This window comes from Dermacentor albipictus, chromosome 4, assembly GCF_038994185.2.
Source record: "Dermacentor albipictus isolate Rhodes 1998 colony chromosome 4, USDA_Dalb.pri_finalv2, whole genome shotgun sequence".
Lineage (NCBI taxonomy): Eukaryota > Metazoa > Arthropoda > Arachnida > Ixodida > Ixodidae > Dermacentor > Dermacentor albipictus.
The window spans coordinates 7,704,301-7,727,871 of NC_091824.1; the positions used below are offsets into that span (position 1 = coordinate 7,704,301).

General features: G+C 44.7%; 1 protein-coding gene across 7 annotated transcripts in view; it reads right to left on the reverse strand.

The window, feature by feature from the left end:
* nab (NGFI-A-binding protein homolog) overlaps positions 1–23,571 on the reverse strand; it is a 1,159,032-nt gene that overhangs the window by 740,223 nt on the left and 395,238 nt on the right. For 6 of the 7 annotated variants that reach the window (XM_070536817.1, XM_070536819.1, XM_070536821.1 and 3 more), the window contains exon 3: positions 876–941. The exons of the other annotated variant lie outside the window; for it this stretch is intronic. In XM_070536817.1, the coding sequence (XP_070392918.1) occupies positions 876–941 (66 nt within the window). The remainder of the gene's footprint in view (positions 1–875; positions 942–23,571) is intronic. 7 annotated transcript variants of the gene reach the window in all.

Genomic DNA, 23,571 nt, shown 5'->3' on the forward strand with positions numbered 1-23,571 from the left:
ACATGAAATATGCCTAGGAGAACCTTCCTCTCTCTGCGGTGGGGCAACGGCCGGGCTCGAGAATAAGCGGCTCTCATTCCGCAATGAGTGACGCGACGCCGCCACGGTGTTGTTCCTGCTGCGCCCAATTCTCTCTTTTAAACAGAACGGCATGAAAGAGGCGCCTAGAGTCCCGCTCGTATTCATACATGTTTGGCGGCGAGAGCGTAACGTTCGGGTTATAGGCAACGAGGAACGTGCGAAAGATTTTTCGGTGTTGAGGAGAATAATAAAGTTTTGACATTTGCGAGTCTACAATACTTCTTGAAAGATTATTGTCTCGCAGAGCCAAGTGTTCAGAACACCTGTGCAGAATCAGAACACCTGTGCACAGTGGTCACCGCTGTAATACGCCGGCTGACAAAGTTATTACCATTCGCCAGAATTTTTAGGGCTTCATCGCACCGGCACAAGTAGTTATTTTGAGTGTTACTCAAAGCTCGGCCCTCGCAGCCCATCCTTCGGAGGCGTTAGATGAAGCACCTTCGACTGTACCAAGCTGCCATTTATATTCATTTTATATACTGCCCAAAAACAACAAAAACACAACAGTTTGTCATGTGCCCTTCCATGCCTGTGTATCTCTTTTCGCGTTTTCTTTCTTTCGTTCTTTTTCTTTTTGTTTGGTTGCACAGTAACGCTAATTATGCGCCCTCCATGAGGAAAGCCCATACGCGCCGACGTCGTAGGCATCGCGTTCCCGTCACCCTATTTCTTTCTAACGAATGCATGCTGAATGCAGCGACGTTCACCCCGCTGGAGGTTACAGTCGGGCTCAAAACACAGAACTAGGAGTATGCAAAAAGAAGAAAAAAAACGCAAACAGGAACACTCACACTGGGTCCTCCCATCAAGCTTTCGAAAAAGGCAGCGTACTCGGTAAGACCGTCTTGGCGCCTTACCTGCAAGGGAAGTATAAGGACACAGAAGTTTATAAACGAACCGATTGTCGTTCACACACTTGGTTACCAGGCCACTCCAGCAAACCATTCAAAGAAGTAGCCATAAACGAGGGACACTTCCACATCTTCCTGGCAATCTCAAAACGGCCGGAACCCCGACCATGAGCTCAGATGACACGAAACGAGGCAGCTTAGAAGCACCTAATCAACTAGGATCAAGAAACCAAGGTTTCACAGGAAACGATATGAAACTGAGAATTAGGAAAACAGATGGAACAGAAAAGAAACGCAAAAAAAGATAACCGTGAACATTTAATTGTTTTGCAATCCATTGGCGTGCTTGTTCGTGCCCTAATTGGCTAAGTTGCCTTGCACCCTCTTTTTGCTGAGCTGAAATTGGATTGTTCAAAACGGAAGTACCTGCCTATATATATATATATATATATATATATATATATATATATATATATATATATATATATATATATATATATATATACATATATATATATATATATATATATATATATATATATATATATATATATATATATATATATATATATATATACAGATATATGTATATATAGGTTTTCTTCCGTGTTTCTCGCAGTGACTGGCGTTCTTTTTCTTTTGCGCTAGCTAGCGTAGATCTGCCACAAACGTTTGTGAATATGATGAAGTTTTGTCCGCATAGTACATGCGTGGTCGGAGTTGTCCCAATGTAGTCACCACTACAAATTTTTGAAGCGTTGACGCCAGGCATTACGACCAGTGGCATAGCAACAGGGGGGGCCGGGGGGCCGTGGGCCCCGGGTTCAAGGGGCCAGCGGGGGGGAGGGGGGGCATATACGTCTGAAGCCACCCCTCTTTCCGCCGGCTACACATATGCGGGGGAGGGGGGGGGAAGGGGTGACAGAAGACCTTTGGGCCCCGGGTGCCAGACGACCTAGCTACGCCACTGATTACGACATTCACGTAAGGAGTAACATTAAACGGAAGTTGCGCCTCATCCTGCGTTCGGGCAAACCTGAACCATGGCTCGACTGAGCGTAGCGCATGCGGCGACGCTGAGAAGGCGCTTCCGCCGAGCGAACGGTGCGAAAAGAGAACCCGTGGGCGGGGATGGAATCGCGAGCGACGATTTTCACAGGGCGTCGCGAGCTGACGGGAGGCTTCTCCGCCAAGGGCCGGAGGGGAAAGAGTCGATGCGAGAAGCATAGAGGTGGGCACGCACCGCCAAAGAAGCATCAAAAATGAACGCAGGCAGGCGAGAATGCATTTTCTGGAGCAGCCAATCAGAAGACAGCACACGCGTTCTTCTTGCTGCGAACGGAGAGCGACACTTTTGATCTCCTCATTTTAATTAGAAACTGCGGGTCGGGCTTTGCACCGTGGAATTGGAGTTACGGCAGACAATAAAACAGAGACACGAAAGAGGCAAGTTCTACTTCGTGCCAGTTCATTCGGGAAAGACCTCGTTCTTAGCGCAATTCGCAGAAGCTTGGGTATTGTCTGCACACGCCTTTTCTGGAAATCGTAGCGTGTTTACTGATCACGCAAGTTTCTCTGAGACGGTAACGAAAACATGGCCGTAGCGGTCGTTGTGCAAAAGCAATGCTCGCACATTGCATTAAAGCATCTCGGAACAATTGCCGGCTATGTATGCCAGGCTAACCCCGCCTGCCTCAACGTCACCACCACCACCACCACCACCTAAAGCATCTCGCTCATTCGGCAGCGGAATGAACGAGCAACCGAATGGGCTCGGGAGCGACATGAAGTGTGCATTGAGGTACGCTGCGCATGCAGCTACGAATGAGTCGGGTGCTGCCTCCCAAGATGTAGAAGCGACGTAGCCACCGAGATCCGAGCAGTGTATGTGCCAATGCATACACTGGAAAAGCACGGCACGAATCACGCGAAGTTTTCCAACCACGGCCTTTCTAGTAATCAATTTCTTTGAATGACGACCATGGAGGCTTTGAAATTATTATAAAAAATCCCGACCGGGGAACGCGAATATATGTGACACCCCTACAATTGAATTCACTCCAATATTCTTGCTTCCAGTGGTGAGGTGCGTGGTATCCACTGGAACCAAGGGGATCCGAATGAAATTGTCATGTAGTAACCGGACCTGGCACTGCATATAGAATTGGGGCAAAGAATGGACGAGGAGCCTCACGGGAGACAACCGAAGTCGGCGCGAGACGCTATCGTCTCGCGTCTGCCGGAAAGCACCGCAGCGATCAACTTTTGGATGAGCGACCCGAGCACGTCACCGCGCGTCAGTCTACTCGAGTAAAGCTTCTGAAGCACTGCAATGTGTTTAGGGGTGAATTTGACAATTGTAGACAAAAGACGAAAACAATGCAGAACATCAGCAAAACAAAATTTCCTGGGCACACGGCAAAAGCGCACAATGCTAGCAAAGGGAAATCGCTCAAGGAATCCACCATCACGAATCGGAACTGCCTTGAGGCGGCTCTGGAATCGGGCACATACGACACTAAAAACACGTGCCGTCTAGAAATGAAAGTTCACACTTTAAGAGTGATATCGAAGGTGAACTCACACAAGCGTCACTGTGCTTTATTATACAATTAAGACAAACAGTGTGAAAGTCCAGAATGCGAAGTGCGCAAAAATTCGGCGGCCACACTTGGTGCTTCGAGAACCCAGCGCAGCCTCGAGGCGCTCGCGTTCGAGCCGCGTTCGAGCGTGCCTGGTTTGCATGAGGTGCGTCGACGAGCGAGTTCCGCAGCGATTTGTTTTTTTTCAAAACTCCTCCACTGATTTCTTATCAGTTACAGAGCAAAGCCACTTCAATTCACAGCTGGAGGGAACAACCACATCAACACTGAATTTTTTGCACACATCTTTTTATCCTATAAGAGAACGCGTATAAATAAGGAAAACCGCCAACTGTTGCCGCCTTTTTGTAAAAACATGAACATAGCACCTTCGTTTTATTCTTCTTAGAACCTTGAGAGCTGCATGGATCAGAATGGTGCTGGCGTTGCCGGCAGTCTAACGATGTGCCCCGAGTCGCTAGATTATTCACCTTGTCTACCGGTTGTCTAGTTCCTTTTTGTTGTGTGTGTTTGCCCTTCCACACAACTGGGAATCTATGTACCAACTGGCCCGGTAAATATATCCACTCTGCCGCGTGGAGCAGTTGCTTGATTGCGCCATTTGGCAGCCCGGCACGAATCATCATGATGCAAGTAGCTCTTCCATAACATTTCGATGGCTTCCTCGCGTGCTATCCAATTCCCTTTGCTTTGATGTGTTTATCAGAAATGAAGCATAACAATTACATCTAAATTAAAGCAATACATATTACAACGCACATTTTTATCCAATTACACTAACTGTGAAATTTATGCAGAACACCCAGTACTATCGGTACGTTCTCTTCTTTACCATATCGTTTGTCCAAGCGTGCATAACAAAGAACGCATTTGCATAGACGGTGCAAAATTTATGCCACTTCACTGTAAAAATATAAAATTCATCTATCATAATCGGTCTATCTGGCTGAGAATAAACGCGTGCTTTGTAGAAAAAAAGAAAGGCAATGCCGGCTGACCTCAGCCTCACGGAGCCTACGTGGGCGACTGCGTGGCGCCCAAACAGTGACTTCTGTAAGCGTGACGTGGACTGAAAAATTCCACTTGCTGTTATTCTCAGCTAGCGATGCGCGCGGGCCATCTTTAATTCGTACGTCTCGCTCTCGGTTAACTGTATCATTGTGCTTCAAGATGGCTACGTCGTCTTTGGCTGTTGCTATTTTACTCACGTTACAGCTCCCTCATAATGCGGAAGCACTTCGAGTACCAAAGCGGAAAAAAGTGCACGTGTGTGAAATGTGCGAAGCCGGTCACGTGGTAGAGACAAAGAGGAGCTTAGAATACCGTGCGTCTATGTAAATACTATACGCATAGCGAATATGCAGCACAACAGACGGTGGTCTGCTCGGCACCACCTTCAGTTGCCCTTCGCTTCTCATCGAGACAGGAAATGTGTCGAGTGAGCTTCTGAAGATCACCTTGCAATGTAGTGAACGCAAGTTAAATCATGTATCCGGGATCTGAAAAGTAATGCTAACGCATTTTTTCTCGCATGTGCTGCTAAATCACCATTGATATTTTTTTTTACAATGACGTCGGCAAATTGCCGACCATGACTCGCGAGAATCTGTCATATACGCTGCACCTCAATTTTAATTGCCGGAATTTTTAAAAAATTACATGGAGGAGTTAGGCACGATACATCATTGTGGAGAAGTTTGGCAGCCTCAAAATTGAGAAAATGGATCACATAAAAAAGAAAGGCCTCCCGAAATTCCTGGGAAGGACATGCGGCAGGGAAAGATGAAATAAAATAAATTCTACTCTAAGACGCGAAAACAAACGTTCCACAGAAAACACGACACAGGCAAGCGCTTGCGTGTGTTAGTAAGCGTACAATAAATTTTTTGCATAGAAAACGTAAAGTATCTTTAAAAATGTGTGCAGTAAACGGCACCAACTTGTCCAACGAAAGTGCCTCTGAAACGGCGATATCATACGCAACCCCCGCCCCCATTGTGGAATACACACCTGAACATAACTGCAGATACCATTCGTGCGGCCCGGGTAAGCTGCGCGAAAGGCAGTTGAAGGAAACGAAGAGGCGCGATGACAGCATCGCCCCCTGAGACGCGACGCTCTCCCCCAAAAGCGCTCGCCCTCCAAGCCCCACCACCGCGGCAAAGAGAACTTACAGGAAAGCGTGTGCACCAACGCGCAAGCTGAACACGTCGCGCCACCTGTCGGTGAGAAAAAATACTAGAGAACGCGTCCTGCGGGAAAGTGTTCTTTACAGGGGCAGTTATATGGGATCATATCACGCGCAAGAGAGCCAGAAAAAGAGTCGATTCCAAGATGCGATGGCTACTATGCGATGGGGGTGGAATGAAAAAAAAAAAATATTGCGCACATAAACTTTCGGCGCCTTCTTTATAGCTGGAAGTGGTGAAAACTAATCGAAACCTCTTATCTTACGCTGTTCCGGGTAGATTTAAGACCTGGCTCGTCACGCTCAGTTAGTGCAAATTCACGCGAGTCAAAATCTCATTGAGCCTTTGGAAGCTCGCTGGAGCCCCAGTGGACGTATGTGCCCTTCTCTTCATCAGAAGCGCGTGCGATTCTGGCGCAGTTAAGGCGAGCAGATATCGTCATCTTAATAATAAACCTAATTCATATTGGCCGCGAAAGATTGAAGACACGCCCACAAAGAAATAAACGTCTGTACGTATTAGCTGGAGGTGCTCGATATGTTCATTCAACTTCAGTCGGTTTCAGACGACTACACGGTGTGTTTCCACCGGCTCTACAAACAAACACTCCCCCCCCCCCCCCCTTCCTGCACACATTTACCAAGCTTTGCGTATTTTCTGGTTTTCGTGTATAATACCGCGTTAATATTTCTCGGGTTAATTTCTGATCAATTTCCCCATGCCCGTGCTTGTAATTTACCAACCGTTTCTTTACCTCTTTGTTTCCTGGCTTAATTCACATGTATGAGCAATGATAAATGTAGCATCGTCCCCTTATGCTACAACAAAAGCCTCAATCACACTGCTCAATATCACTAACACAAATTGTGGAAAACAACGCTTGCTTCCATGGAGAATCTCGGCTATTATTAGTTGCGGGGAAGACGTCGCTGTGAACATGCCAGCATGATGATGACAGGTAAGAAGTAGAAAAATTCTATGGTATCCTGTGTGGCAGAAAACCTGTGGAAAACGGCAGGCTTTCCCTGAATGCCATGGCAAAATTTCCAGAGTGACACCGAGCTTTGTCCTATGTTAAGACGAGCTGACATCATGACGCCTGATGCTGTCACTATCTAGTAAATACGTTAAAAAATGCTCGACACACGGGCGTTTCTCCATTTTGCCTCTTCCAAAATGACTAATTTAATTACGCAATGGCCCCCAGTCCGCAGCAGCTGTGGAGCACCTGACCAAGGCGGCGGTGAGACTTTTAACGCAGCAGAGGGTGCTAAGACTCTCTGGACCCGGACAGACCGCCAATGGAAATTAAACCTGGCAACCTCTAACACTCGAACTATGTCGAGTGAGGCTAGTTTCCCTGGACTCTTTCAGGAACTATCAGGCGTTGCTTGGGATATCATTGGCCTTAGTGAGGCTAGAAGAACTGGTGAGACCTATATAGTGTTGACAAATGGCCACGTCCTCGGCTGTAGAGGACTCAGGATGTCTAACAACTTGAAATTTCCAAATTCCCTGAGTTTTCCAGGTTTTTTCTGAGGGCCGTTGCAAAATTTCCAGAGTGACACCGAACTTTGTTCCCTATCTAGACTGGCTGACAGCATGTCGCCCGATGCTGACACTCTCTAGTAAGCAGGTTAAAAAAAGACGACTTAATCTAGTTTCTAGTAGCGTTTATTTTATTCAAAAAGAAAATGGAAGAGGTTAGTAAAGCGCACGGCGAATAAAATATATTCGAAAAAGATGGTACAATCTATTGCAAATCGAATCGAACATTTTCAAATAGGAATAAAAAGAAGATGCATGCATAAACAAATATTGTCGAATACGAGCTATTTCTATTAACTGGTAGCGAGCTCAATGGTATGAGGCCCGAACTTTGCCACAAGTAAGATTCTGTCTCAGCAGCTGGGAAGTCAACCTCAACTGTCCTGACATGCTCTCAGCCCACACACAATACCCCACTTTTGTGTTTCACTGCTTTAAAGAGTCTATTTTGGTTTGAATTGAGGGTCACCAGCAATTAGGGGTCAGCCAACACTTTGTGTTATTGAGCTCACGCTCCTTCAAAGAAGCGGCGGCACATTTCCTTCCCCGTTCATTCCTCAATGCGTTATCTGTTCTTGTACTCCTTCTTCCGCACGTTCGCACCATGGACCATTTTAAGCATTCTCTTGGCCAGCTGTACAGTCATCGTCCGATTTTCCGGGCTTTCTAGGGGCCATGAAAACGTCGGGAAAGTCTGGCAGTCCGAAATAATGAATGTATGCCTTTTACTGTCTTTAAGGGCTCAAATTGCCACAGGCACTACTGAAAAAGCTCTGAAGGCCTGCCAGTGCACTTATTAGGCATATCGGTGCTCGTAATGCGACAGGAGACAGCGGGCGTACGCGTGTATAATTAAGGAATACATGCCTAGTCTCGTGACAATTGCCCCTTCAACCACTTGTTGAGCTTCCCCGCAATGCTTTGCATATGCTTCACCGCGTAACGTTATTGTGCAGAGGCAAAGCTTACTTTAGAAACCAGCATAATGCAACGCGTTGTGCTTGGCGAGGACCATTGGCGAGGATTACAAAGGCTGTCTCGGCGCCATTGCTAACAGCGGCGGTAGGGTAAAGTTCAGTACTGTTGGCAAACAGTAGCGAACATCGAAGTGGCTAGGCCTAGCCTTGCCGCGGGGGTGGCTACGGCTGCCAGCGGATTTGCGTGCGAGAGCGCCGATTCGAGGCGGCGAGATAATCTTTCATTAATGCCGTTTCGGGCATGCGGTCACGGCAAAAAGTCTGGAAGATAAGACGACGCAGGGTTCTTGCGTCCGAAATTTCGTACGTTCTATACACTGACTCTATTCCATACATGGTGGCGCCGCGAAGCCGTCCGAATTATCGGGGATTTCCCAAAAATTAGGCGTCCGGAAAATCGGTCGTTGAGTATGGACTGGCAACTCCTCCAGAGGACGACACGGCACTATAAACGATTCGTTACGATTGCTCTCTCTTACACGAGCCAGCCGTAGTGAGACTTTTGTTCCCATTCAATAAAATTACAGACAATTTTCCCTGTTACAAGCAGAAATTCCCCGAGTTTTCCCTGAGTATTTCCAGAGTATTCAATAATCCTGAGAATTCCCGGTTTTCTCAGTTGGTAGACACCCTGCGAATACCAGATAAGAAGCAGTCCGGAGTAGGATTTTCAATCTATAAGGACATAGCGGGTACCATTGAAAAATTCTACAGCATTAATGAGAGGGTCACAGTACTCATAATAAAGCTGAACAGGAGGTATAGTATTAAGGTAGTACAAACCTACGCTTTAACCTCCACTCCCGATGATGCAGAAATAGAACAGTTTTATGAAGATTTTGAATTACCCATGCGAAAAGTGCAAACTCAGTGTACTGTAGTCATGGGCAGCTTCAATGCAAAAGTGGGGAAAAAGGAGGCTGGTGAACAAGCAGTTTGCAACTACGGCGTGGATTGTAGGAATATTCGAGGAGAGTTGTTGGTAAAATTAACGGAAACGAATATGCTGCGAATAATGAACAGCTTCTTCAGGAAGCATTGCAACAAAAAGTGAACCTGGAAAAGCCCTAATGATGAAGCAAATAATGAAATCGACTTCATACTTTCTGCAGATCCCAGCATAGTGCAGGATGTAGAAGGGTTAGGTAGGGTAAAGCGCATTGATAATAGGTTGGTGAGGGCTAGAATTTACCTCAATTTGTATAGAGGAAGAGTAAAATTGGTCGAGAAGAAACACGTCAACCTAAAGGACGTAAGGGTAAAAGCAGACCAATTCAGTTTGGCACATCCAAACAAATATACAGCCTTAGAACAGAGAGATGAAGATGACATAGACGGGCAATGAATGAAACCGTAACTAGGCTTGCTGCAGAGGCAGCAATTGAAGTGGGCGGTAAGGCACCAAGGCAACAAGTAGGTAAGCTCTCCCAAGCAACAAAGGACCTAATAATGAAACGACGAAGAATGAAAGTGTCGAACTCAAGACGTCAGATATAATTCGCGTAACTGTCACAACTGATCTACCAGGAAAAAAATAATGAATATTCAAAATTATAACGTGAGGAAGCGGTAAAAAAATGGACGCAGCCTGAAAACTGTGAGAAGCAAACTAGGCATCGGACAAACCGAGATGTATGCAATGAAAGATAGGCAGGGAAATGTCATCAGCAATTTAGAAGATATAGTAAAACGCAGGGGTTCCACAGGGTTCCGTTTTGTATCCGCTTCTGTTTAATGTGTGCGTTTGTGACTTGGCACAGGTACCTACTTCATGTACGATTTTTCAGTATGCAGATGATACGTTGCTTGTTTCTTAACACATGCAGTACGAAGTAGCTGTCGCTTTACTTCAAAACGACATAAAAATTGTGATGAACTGGTTTAAAAGAAACCGTATAAAAGTCAGTGCTCGGAAAACTCGATTAGCATGTTTTAGAAATCCGTTAAAGACTCTTGTAACAAGTCAACATGTCTCCCTTCACGGTTCTGATTGCTTAGACTGTGTTTGGGCCCCAGTACAATATGCGGATAGTGTCAAGTACCTTGGAGTATACTTTGAGACTGACTTATCATGGAATATTCAAATGGCTCGAATTTGTGCGCGATTACGTAATGTTGCATGCGTCCTTTATGATATAAGGAGTTATGCACCTACCAAGATTAAAAAAGTGATAGTTCATGCATTAGGCTACTCGCATATAAGGTACGGCCTTTGCTGTTTTTTTAATTGCAGCGGATTTTGGAAACATAAAATTGACAGGCTATTAAAAAGCATAGTAAAAAGTGTTGCGTACAACCAAACTACATATAACGTATTTCGAGATTTAGAAATACCCGACATCGAGTCTTTGTTTCGTTCGACAATTGTGATGCGTTATCTCTGGCGCAATGCTTCCCGAGAACCTGTCCATAAAAGTGTTGCTTTGCGTAGTCATCCCAGATATGTAGTTGCTCGGACAAGAACTTGTTATGGAACAGGACAAAGAACGTACTATATCCGCCACCTGTTCAATAATCTTCCCATTGCTGTACTGGATCGGACAAATTTGTCGGGATTAAAAAAGGCCCTCAAGGCAATAATTGAATAGTTTTCACATGTATAAAGTCTCTTTTTTGTTGTAGTGCGATCTTTGCCAAAATGAATGTAAGACTGTTTCCGTTGTTTTCACGATCTTTTTCTTCCTTTTTTTTGTTCTCGATAGGTTGTAACTTTGTTCACATATTGTGCCTTGTTTACTCAGTTTTAATGGTAGTTGTGTGCTACGTGTTTTCATTTGAACATTAAGTGTTGTTTACTGGGAATGTTTACTGAGAGACCTGTGATACGTTGTTTTTTATTTTTCTTTTAGTTTGACATTTGGTTTGTCTATAATAAGGTTACATAATGCATTGTCCTGACTGCCAGGTTTCTGCCATACAAGCCCACAGAAGGCTTCGGCAGACCTAGCAAAATTATATGTACAATTTGATTATTTGTAGTAAAGATTCTTATTATTATTATTATTATTATTATTGAATTATACTCATGAACTCAGGCTTTACTAGAAGAATTGAGTGACCATTTATTTTCTTCACTTGAAAAAAATCTTGTTTGTTGCGCACTTTTTTTAGATGTGGCAAAAGCCTTTGACACGGTATGCCATTCGATTATGCTGGAGAAACTCTACAATTCAGGTTTTCGAGGACCTTTCTTCCGATTGCTACGCAATTTTCTTACAGATCGCTCCCAGATTGTTTCCATTTCAGACATTTCCAGTTCCCGTGTTTTTCTGAAGGCCGGTGTGCCGCAAGGTTCCATACTGTCTCCCTTACTTTTTAATATATACGTTAAGGACATGAGCAACGTGCTATCTGTCTGCAAGTTATTTCAATATGCAGACGATACTGCAATTTTAGCCACACATGTGAATTTTCCAGACGCATTCTCAATTCTTCAAAACGACGTCGGGAAATTAATGGATTATTTTGGTGCAAATGTAATTGACATCAATCATTCTAAATCAAAGTTGGTTTGCTTCCATAGCCCTCTGAAACGTGTTTCACTTTCCTCTTCACTTCATCTGCACAGCTCTCGATGTATTAATTGTTCCTGCCCTCCAATAAACTTTTCGGACTCTGTGAAGTATTTGGGCATATGGTTTGATTCTAGTCTTCTTTTTTCTACTCACTTGTCTTACATATGTGCCAAACTTCGTAAAATTGTCTGTTTACTGTACCGCATCAAAGTGTTTTTACCCTTGTCTGTTAGGAAACTTTTGGTCCACTCGTTAGCCTACAGTGTGCTCAGATATGGTATTACAACATTTGTACATTGTTCTAGTACCTGGCATCACCGTGTAAATAGGTTGCTAAAGTGTATGTTAAAAAGTGTTGCTTATGATGTACACAGACCACAAGGGATGAACCTTTTTCAGATGCTAAAAATGCCGAATATGCGCTCACTGTTTGTTCAAACAGTGGTATTGAAACACTTCTGGTCCGATACCTTTAAAATCCCCACTCTGCCTTGCCGTCCTTTACGGCGTGCACCTGCTTTTTCAGTTCCTCACACACGAACCAGATTTGGCAGATATACTCGAGCCTTTTATGTTCCAGATATATTCAATGCACTTCCTTCTGAACTTTCTTCCTGTAAGTCTGTACGCGACATTCGCAAAACTTTAAGAGCTTTGTACACAGAATGATTATAGGCGTCGTGTTTTTATTTCTCCTGTCATTGTTGAAACATGTTTTCGCTCTGGTCGTTTCTTCGCTTCTCTTTTTCTTTGTTGTTGTTTTTTCGTGATTTTCTTCTTTTTTTTTGCCTTGTACTTTATCACTCGCTACCTTAGTTTTCAATGTCTTTTTGTTTTGTTTTTCTTGCAAAAGAAAGAAAACTCAGTTTTTGGATGAGTCTTGCTATTGACTGCCGGGTTTCGCGTGACAAGCCACTGTGATGGCTTAGGCGAACCCGATTTCTGTACTTACACTTGCAGATTTGATAATAAATTATTATTATTATTATTATTATTATTAATATTATTATTATTATTATTATTATTATTATTATTATTATTATTATTATTATTATTATTATTATTATTATTATTATTATTATTATTATTATTATTATTATTATTATTATAGAAATGCGGCCGCCACGGCCGCCGGGATTCAATCCCGCGCCCTCGGGCTTGGCAGCACAACGCCTTTGCTGCTACGCCAGCACGGCCAGCATCTGCCTGATTTTGGTGCACATTAAAGGGACGCTAAAGGGACGCTAAAGGCAGGCACCGAATCAGCTTGTACTGACCATGTATCGTTGATTAACTCTATGCTTTCGTTAATTTCGCACTAATAAGTTGATTCTTTGAAGGCGAAATGACAGTCAAAGGTTAGTTTTCAAATTTCGCGCCAGAAACACAGGGCTGGTACGTCCTATTCTATTCATTACACTGTCGCTCCACAGCGATAGTAAGCACGCGAGGCCTGTGGCACTGGTCAGCACACAAGGCGCTGGCATCGTCCCCATGCGGCGAACGTGTTTCGTTACATCTGCTCCAAGCCGCAACCGAGCGGAGGCAGGCATCGCTGACTCTCACAGTGGGGCACAGTACGTGGCAGAGTGTCCCTCCAGACACTTTTAGGCGTTACCATATCTACGCGCTTGCAACCAAGTCGCCCAATTGCTCAGCAGGAATAGTTGCTAGATGATAACGATGTAGGTGTTGCAGTGTTGACCAAATCGGGGTTGAATGTACATGAATTGTACATTTACTGTGCTGAGATGAAATGCCGAAATGCATGTACTGTGCAAGAAATGTGCAATGTGCTGAAGAAAGAGCAGCTTTCACAATCCACAGAATTGGCAGGTCGCAACGCCGAGGTGTGTTGGACTGCCTGTGTTTGTAAAAGCTGCTGTGCTATCATGTAGAATACCGTTTAACTACCACAACCAGATACTATGCGTAAACTCATGTTGACATCTAGTACATGCATCGTTATTGCCTGCTATCGTTCACCGAACTGCGATTCCACTTTTTAGGGTGATTTCTATTCCACCATGAAAGTTATGAACGCGCGCTTCCCGGAATATGGTTACCTGGTCTGCGGCGACTTTAAATATTCGGACCTCGATTGGAGTAACCTAACTGCATATTCACTTGCCCGCCGCAATTTTCTTCATCTAACACTCACTTTTGACCGCCCGACACAGACTGTCACAACACTTACCAGTGGTACTAAGATTTTAGACTGAGCCTCAAACCCCGAACTCGCTCGTTCAGACCAATGCGTCCACGCTCTAAGCGATCACAAAGCGCTGCTCTTCATTTTACTCATCGCCGTCCACGCGCGTCAGACCATCACGAAATTCATGCGTGACTGCGAAGGAAATATTTCCTTAAGGTGAAAGGGCTACAACTCAATTTGCACCATGACTATCCTGAAATATTGCATTCACATTCGGTCGAAAAGAACTGGCCGTGTTTGAAAGAAAAAATGCACTCAGTAATAGGTAAGCACGTGCCATTAGTGCGCATTCAGACTGATGCTGGCGAGCTATGGTATAACAACACTGTAAGAAAAATGTCAGAAATAAAACTAAACCGCTTTGTTTTTCGAGAAGTGCCTTACTCCATTGCCATTTTCATTGCCTGCTAAAGTACAACAACGTATTTCGCGATACAAAGCATGACTTATTTCATCACGACCTGCTCGGTTTCCTCGGGGATAACACTACTCAGTTTTGAAGCACACGGACATTAAAAAAAAGAAGAAACCTCTAGCAATTCCCACGCTTGATAAGGATGGTACTGAAGTCCCTCCTCCCACTAAGTGCCCAGATGCGTTAAACGCCCATTTTCAGAGCGAAGTTGTATGGCTATGCCTCCCGGTGGGACTGCCGTGTCCACTCGCGAGGCGCGCGCCGCTGGTTTACTTGCAGCACGAGCAGATGGCGCTTGCCTCCGCACACCCGTGTAACGGTTCCTGCACTTGCGCTTGAAAATGCGGTTGTTTGCTCGAAATCAGGACTACAATCAGGACTCGATGGCAACCAAAGTCCTCGCATTGGACGTTCACGGGAAGAGTACAACTAAAGCAGTGGAAGGTGATATGGGCTGGACTGGAGTTTAAGCGAAGGGAGCTGACAGTAAAATTCAGTATGAAGAACGTCTGAGGAATGTGGAAGAACGTAAATGGGTTGGGAGAATGTTGAGGCATTTTTAGAGGAATAACATTGATTCACAGTGGAGGAAAAGAACTAGGAAGCTTACCAGCAAGTATGCGTCCTGTAGGGTGGGCAACACAGCGAAAAACAACGTTAAGCGGAAAGCCAGAGAGGCTGAAATAATGTCATGGGTGGCGGCAATGGATAAAACAAACAACCCTGCGATGAGTAATTGCTTAAGAGGAAAAAAACTAAATCAGGGAAGAAACAATTTATGATAACTCAAAGGGAAGTTCATTACATTTCGTAGTGAGATAAGGATAAAAGCTCATTACATTTCATAATGAGATAGGGACGCTCTTGAACACGCACTTATAAAGCGAGATTTAAGAAGGAAGAAATATGTGTTTGCTCCTATATGGCTAGGGAGACGATGGAGCTTGTTTTATTAGAGTGTAAAAATATATGCCCAGCGGTCCATTTAGGAATCTCTGGCCTTCTTGAAGCCCTTCGGTTCAGTGAGACCAGGGGGGAGGTAAACATGTCCGCAAGATAGATTAGCAAGAGCCGATTGGAAGATTAGCGGAAGAAAAGTAGGGAAATGACAAACAAAGGAGGCGTACAAAAACAAAGTTCACAACAGGGGTTCAGAAAATTTGGTTATGGGAATTCATTGTGGGGTTTTTGCCTTTCTTCTTTAACATAGGTAGGACCTTAGGCAATACAATAACAACAGCTGCTGGCGCAACCCACAACTCCGTTCCAAAGGGGACGCTCATAACATCCATCCATCCATCCACAGGAAATTTTTCCCCGTCTTATTGCTCTCTCTCTCTCTCTCTCTCTCTCTCTCTCTCTATATATATATATATATATATATATATATATATATATATATATATATATATATATATATATATATATATATATATATATATATATATACATAAGACGAAAAATAACAACAAGAGCTTGATGGCACAACCCAGCATATAGCATCCATCCATCCGCGGCAGCGGCGTCGTCAGCCGTGCAAGGAAAAAAAAAAAAAGAAAGATCCAGCAAGGTGGCCTTCGCGCACAGCGTTCGCCGCAAGCGTTTAAGATGACGGTCGCATAGGCCGCTGTGGTCGGGAAGCGGCAGCTGTAGCATACGAAGCACTGAGTGACGTAACCACACTTACGTATGTAAAAGAAGAACCCGCCTATAGCGACTGGTTTGTTTTGTGACAGTGCTTTGGAAAGGCCACGTATAGTGTGGACTCCTGAAAAGCGGCGTGCGTACCAGGCGAAAGTGTAGTGAAATGCATTTCTCCTATCTCTGGTCCACACTTTGTAAGTGCACAAAGTAGCAGCGCAAGCGAAGTCACAGACCATTGAAAGGTTTTAGGCTAAGAATTAGGTAAAGCGCGTGTGAATGACGCCATGTGAATAATTTCAAGCTACGACGCAATAGGTAATCGTTATAGTTGTCACTTACAGTTTCGCTGTCCAACTACCTTCATAAAGTGGATTGGAGACTAATTTTTTACCTACTTTGACACTTGAACTTGCCCTAGATCCCTCTAGTTTGCTGCGTAATATCTTCTCTCAAATGCTACCGGTCACTGTAACTGGGGAGAGCATTAAGGAGCTTATTGCTAACTTCAATAATTTCCAAAACTCCAAAACCTGATGACATCTCTGCAAAAGTAATTACAAAACAGACCATGCGTCCAGTAAAATTTTACAAATTCTATTCACCCGGTGCATTGCTACAGGATTTATGCCGAGAGAGTTGAAGTCAAGCAAAGTCATTTGTGTTCACAAATAGAGCAGTGGTTCCGCTCCTCCATGTCACCTATTCATTTCCTTAACGTAACTTGCATGTAAGTTCTCATCGCACATATTTCATTCGGAAACATATTCCTCGATAAGAACGGATTCTTTTTACCCGACAGCCCCATTTCAGGCGTGGTTTTTTTTTATGTGAAAACAAGTTTTCAGAGTTCACAGCAGTCCTTCGCTGAAATCTTGATTCCTCTTTCCAAACTGATATCATTTACGTTGACTTTTGCAAAGCCTTCGATTGCGTGCCCCAGAAAAGGTTATCGGCTAAACTTTCCTGTCTTTCCCAGACGCGCGCATACTGTCATGGATAGTATCTATTTTGAATAACCACTTCGAATACATAGTATAGTCGCCAAAAGTTCATCCCCTTGTCCCCAGTTATATAGAGAGTACCACAGGGCTCCGCTCTTCAACCCTTTCTACTTCTTATCGTCGTTAATGACATTTCAGATAACATCTCATCAACCTTTCGTCTTTTCACAAATGACAGCCTTCTTTGTCGCCGCATATCTTCCGCTAACGACCAAGCTGCATTACCGGACCATTTGCACAAAACAGACACCTGGTGTGCTCAGCGGATCAGGGAGTTAAATATATCAAAGCGCCAATTCCTGCTGGTGTTGCGGAAGCGTTTCATACTTCCTTCAGCATACCAATGAAACGCTGTGCCACACGCAAAAGTCGAATCGTATTGTTATGGGCAATATTCCTCTAGAGGAACGTCTATGAACAAGACGCTTTGTGATCTGGCGCACGCATTCGACCATATGGTTCCGTGCTTGTTCTGCTTGTAAATATACTGTAAATACGTTTCCCTGTCGTGTGTGCGTCCACGTAACACCTTGGTGGAGCTGCTTGGGGTGTGATACGAAACGGAGCTACGCAGCGGTCACCAAGTCGCCACTCTAGGCATGCCTTCAGGCGGTGGAACTGCCGCAGCGGCGTCCGGCATGCCAGCCATCATCTTGGCTCCACCCCGTGATCCTGGGAACTTTTCCGGCGCTGATGGCGACGATGCCGACGACTGGATTCCCGTCACCACCGATCACCACGCACTTTGCTGGCTTTCGTCCCTTAAGGATCCCACTGGGCGTCTTGGTCGCAGGGCACTGCGGCTACAAGAATACACCTACTCCGTTTCTTGTAAGTCTGGCCGATTGCATCGTGACTGTCTCGCCATCCCGTGGACCCGCCCGAAGCATCCGATGACGCGCCTGCATGTGCACTCTCGCTCTCCGCGTTAAGCCACATCTCTGATGAACAGCGCCGTGATCCCATCTTACGTGAGCTTATTCAGAAGCTTCTTCTCTTCGTGCTTAAAGATGGCACATTATATCGCCACAACGTCCACCCGCACGGACGCGAACTGCTGCTTGTCGTTCCTACGCATCTGCGCTTGAGCATCCTCGGCCAGCTCCATGACGCACCGTCCGCTGGTCATCTTGGAGTTTCTCGGACCTACGATCGCGTTCGGTGTCGCTTCATTTTGCCCGGTCTTTACCACTCTGCTTGCCGCTACGTCGCTGCGTGTGAACCGTGCCAACGCCGAAAGAAAGCACCTATGCCTCCTGCTGGTCTCCTTCAGCCCCTTGACGTCCCATCTGACCTCTTGTTCCGAGTTGGTCTTGACCTCCTCGGTTCTTTCCCTGCCTCTACTGCTGGCAACAAATGGATTGCCGTTGCCACGGACCACACCACCCGATACGCAATTACACGCGCTCTCCCTTCCCATTGTGCTACGGACGTCGCTGATTTCTTGCTGCATGATGCCGTATTACATCATGGAGCCCCTTACCAACTCCTAAGCGACCGTGGCCGCTGCTTTCTCTCCAGCGCTATCGATGACCTACTTCGCTCCTGCGCGACAAAACAAAAAATATACGACGGCTTAACACCAGTAAACTAACCGCTTGACTGAACGATTCAAGCGGACGCTAATTGACATGCTTTCTACATGTGTCTTTTCTGACCATCAAGACTGGGACACTGCGTTGCCCTTCGTTACATTTGCCTACAATTCCTCCCGTTAGGATACCGCTGGTTTTCCACCCTTTTATATTCCGTTTGGCCGCGAAGCAACGTTACATTTGAACACTATCATCCCCGCAGCCGACTATTTGCGCCATGAATACGCCAGCGATGACATTTCCAAAGCTGATGAGGCACACCAGATTGCTCGCCATCGCCTTACGATATCGCAAGACCAGAAGCAACGCAATGACTACCGCCGTCGCGACGTTATCTGTACCCCAGGTGCCCTTGCGCTTCTGTGCACTCCGACTCGGCATGCTGGACTCTGGAAAATTGCTTTCCCGGTATTGCAGACCTTAGCGTGTCTTACAACGTGCAACAGACATCACTTACGAACTTGGCCCACTCGAGTCTTCCTCTCCCTCAGTTTCCCCGCCTAGGCACGTTGTTCACATATCCCGCCTTAAACTTTACCGCTCCCCTATTACACCATGGCAAGCACCACGAGGGCGCTTCATGCCGGGGGTCATGCTACGGTAATATCTGCCTGAAGAGATCAAGAGATGAAGAGAACGCTGAAGAACATGAAGAAGGACGAAGAAACTTACTGAAAATAAAACAAGTGTCCTAATGAAAAGCTCAGCATCAGGTACCACACGCAGCACGGCATCAAAGTAGAAATTCCTAGAACTATACGCGAGCAATTAATCATACGTACCCCCATTGCCTCGCAACATGCACCCCCAACACCACACGGGGAGACGTAAAGCCAGGGCACAACACATGAACCAAAGTTACTCCAACAACAAGGAGGCGGTCTTCACCGACGCAGCCCGTTATCGAGACAGGAAGAGTTTCGTGCCAGCAGTTGCTAACCACCGAGGCAACCACCTCATGAGCGTCACCGTGAACACGGCACATGCCGAGGCGGCAGAGGAAGTGGCCATAGCACTGGCCCTCACACAAACCAAAGCGACATACGTGATCTGCGATTCGCAAACGGCAATTCGAAATTTTGCAAATGGGCGCATCTCGCAAGAGGCGTATTGCATACTCCAGCCCATACACCCTCCCTCCCTCTCCCTCCCTCTCCCATACACCAGGGAGAGGCCGACTTCGATAACCGAAGGCATTTGCTGTGGATGCCGGCACACACTGGATTGAGCACCCGTAACGAAGCGGCACACCGCGTTGCTCGAGGCCTCACTCACCGAGCATGATCGGAGGAAGAGCCCCCGCGGGGTACTGCAAACGTCTGGGCGTGGGAGGATCGTTTGACCAGGTTCCACGATATCACGACACACTACCATTTACAAAGACGCGTATACCCATTCCCTCGCGCTAGGGTATACACAGGATGCATGCAGTACACTTCAGACAATTACAAACAGATTCTTACAGAAACTCCAGACTCATGCACACCATATATCCACACATGTACACTACAAACTGATGCACATCGTGTGGCGAGGTTGCCACGCTTAATCACATGTTATGGGAATGTCAGCAGTTAACAAACAAGCCAGGTAGTGCCGAACCCTCCGTCTCTTGCACCGTCGCTCGCGCTGGAAGACCGCACTGCTCAGCTCGAACCTGACAGCACAGCTCTGGGCCGTCCAGCGAGCCGAGGAAGCCGCTTCGAGACAAGGTCTCGGAACCGCGTCCGCGGAGGGTGCCCAGACCCACTAAACAGACACCGGACCCAAATCTTGTTGATTTGAACATAAAGTTTACGCTCTCTCCTAACAACCAACAAAGTGCTACACTGTGTAGAAAACAGTACAACAAAAAGGTGTGAGGAAACATTTTCCTAATATTTCTACACGAAATAATTTTTATTGTTCATTCGGTTAAATCAAAGCCGTTAGTTGGTTTGGGCGAATGTTGGATATTGTCGAATACTCGAGAGAATATTATAATATGATATTTTCCAGGCACGTACCCAGAATTTTCTTTTGAGGGTGGGGCGCAACTTTAGGTAACTTTTCTATGCAAATGAGGGGGAGGGAGGTACCTGTACTAGTACAAATGTGAATAATGCCTACCATTCGCCATAAAGACAGGTAAACTCGCAAAAGAGAATGGAAATAAAGTGTACCTCATAAGTACGCCTGTGAGATATACCTGTCCTTTACTTCGCAAACAAGGAACCACATCAAATAACTCGCACATGACAAAAGCGCAGGAAGAACACTGCCAAGAACAAGTAAACAAGCGAAAGCGTAAAATAGAGATTTCTAGTAGCGTTTTTCGAATTAAGCTCAGAAAGAATAATAGAGAAAAACAAAATATAGATATATTTATTTATTTATTTATTTATTTAACAATGTCCTTACAGGCCTCGTATGAGGCATTGGGTAAGGGGGGCGGTACAATATGATTAACAGTGTATATAGAACATATAAAAAACATAATAGACATACATTATTAATTGACAGTGAAAAAATATATGCCTATCTTATACAAGTATTTAAAAGAATTGTACAACATAACAAGGTCTGGAATGTACATATTAGAAAAAAAATAACGATACAGTTTCTTTATTAAACAATGAAAAAAATGTTGCCACTCCTGTACAAATACTAAACAATACTAAAGAATACAAGAATAATAAGCGAAATGAGCTCATAAGCGAGAGAGCACATAACTGAAAAAAGAGAAATAAGCATCGTGCACTTTATTGAAGTTACGCGGTGGAATATGAAATGATGAGCTGGCGGAATTTATCGGGATTAGGTTCGGAGACGATGAAATCGGGAAGAGCGTTCCACAATCGAATGGCACGAGGAAGCGCCGACCAGTTGAATGCATGCGTGTTCCCGTACATGCGTGTGAAACTGAGGTGATTATGTAATCTGCGAGATGTGAAAGGTGCGACTTCAAGCCCTAAAGAAGATTTCCTATCCGCATGAACGTACTTGTGAAATAATTATATGAGTGCAAAATCGCGTCGAGTACTTAGTGGCTGAAGTGAAATATCAAGTTTTATTCGTGAGATGCTTGAATTGTAGGTGTAGTTACGCGAGACAAACCTGGCGGCCCTATTTTGAATTGATTCTAATAAGCTGATTGGGTTGTTATGATGGGGTGACCAGATTGGGGAGGCAAATTCGAGCTGGTGGCGAACAAACGTCTGATAAGCTGGCTTACGGATGTTAGAGGGCGAATTACGTAGGTTTCGGCGTAAGTACCCCAGTGATTTTGAAGCATTAGCACATATAATAGTAATGTTATGGGCCCAGGAAAGGTTTGGTGCGAGATTAATGCCTAAGTATTTGTAGGAAGTAGCTACAGAAATTGGCTTATTATTTACGTTATATTGGAAGGAAGAGATTGAGTGTTTACGGGTGAGACATTACTTTGCATTTAGACGAATTAAGATTCATTAACCAAGTGTTACACCAATCGAATATGAGATGAAGGTCGTTTTGAAGAATGAGGTGGTCATCGGGGCTTGTTATAGGGCGGTAAATAATGCAGTCATCTGCGAGTATTCGCACTCGGTATGTTAAGTTATTAGGAAGATCGTTAATGTATATTAAGAATAGTAGCGGCCCAAGAACGCTACCTTTTGGCACGCCGGAAGTGACATAGGAAAGGGGCGAAAAAATCTTGTTAACGATGGTAGATTGTCGGCGATTAGAAAGAAAGTTCCGCAGCCAAGTTAGTGTCAGTGAATCCAATCTTAGTGCGTTTAACTTTGAAATTAGGCGGCAATGGGCTACGCGATCAAACGCCTTGGAAAAGTCAATGAATATGCTATCAATCTGTACATTATGGTCCATGTCTAAATGCAGGTCAGTCGTGAATTCTAAAAGCTGTGTCTCACATGACAAAGCCTTCCTGAACCCGTGCTGATTATTGAAAAAAAAAGTTGTTTGATTCCATATGGTTGCATATGTGAGAAGCTATTATATGCTCGAGCATATAACAACAAATACACGTGAGCGAAATTGGCCGGTAGTTATCTGGTGAGTATCTGTCACCGTTTTTGAATATGGGAACTACTTTCGCAGTCTTCCAATCTGACGGGAGAGCTCCTGAAGTTAGTGACTGCTTGAGAATGTGATATAGTATTTTGCTAGAAGTCATAACGGTGTTCTTTAGTATTTCGGAATTAATCTCATTGACGCCACAAGAATTAGATAACTTAAGATTGTTTATAAGAAATACAATGCCGTCGATAGTAATATCGATGGGTGTCACGTACTGATAGTCTAAATCGGGAACGTCAGGTAGGGTGGAGTGATCTTCAGTACTAAATATTGATGAAAAATATGTGTTGAAGCATGAAGGACACTCATTGTCTAAAAGGGGCACATGGTCGCTATCATGTAAAAAAATGTGATTACTGTCGCGGTTCGGAGAGATAATTTGCCAGAACTTTTTAGGGCTGGATTTCAGAAGAGATGGAAGGTCATGTGAAAAATATTTATCTATATTAAAGATATCATATATATATATATATATATATATATATATATATATATATATATATATATATATATATATATATATGCTCGGAACAATCGGACTTCATAAGTGCCAGAACCGGCTCGTGTTGTTATTCCGAAAGTTGCGTAACGCTGCGTGGTCACTTCAGCAGTCCCGTACAGCCGCTTAGAGTGCCGGACGTTGCGGTTATAGACGTACTGCGCCCACCGCGGAAGGTTAGCATAGTGATATATTTCGTAACTGCTCATTGCTGCTGAACCACGTCTTAGAATTACAGTGAAAATACTGCAGAAAGGTAACATTCGTGAAACAATTTTTCAGAAATGCACAACTGATCTCGAAGGCCGATTGTAGGTTCAAACACGCATGCACAAATAGAGCTCGGTGTTCTCTGCTTCAGCAGAAAGGCTACCCA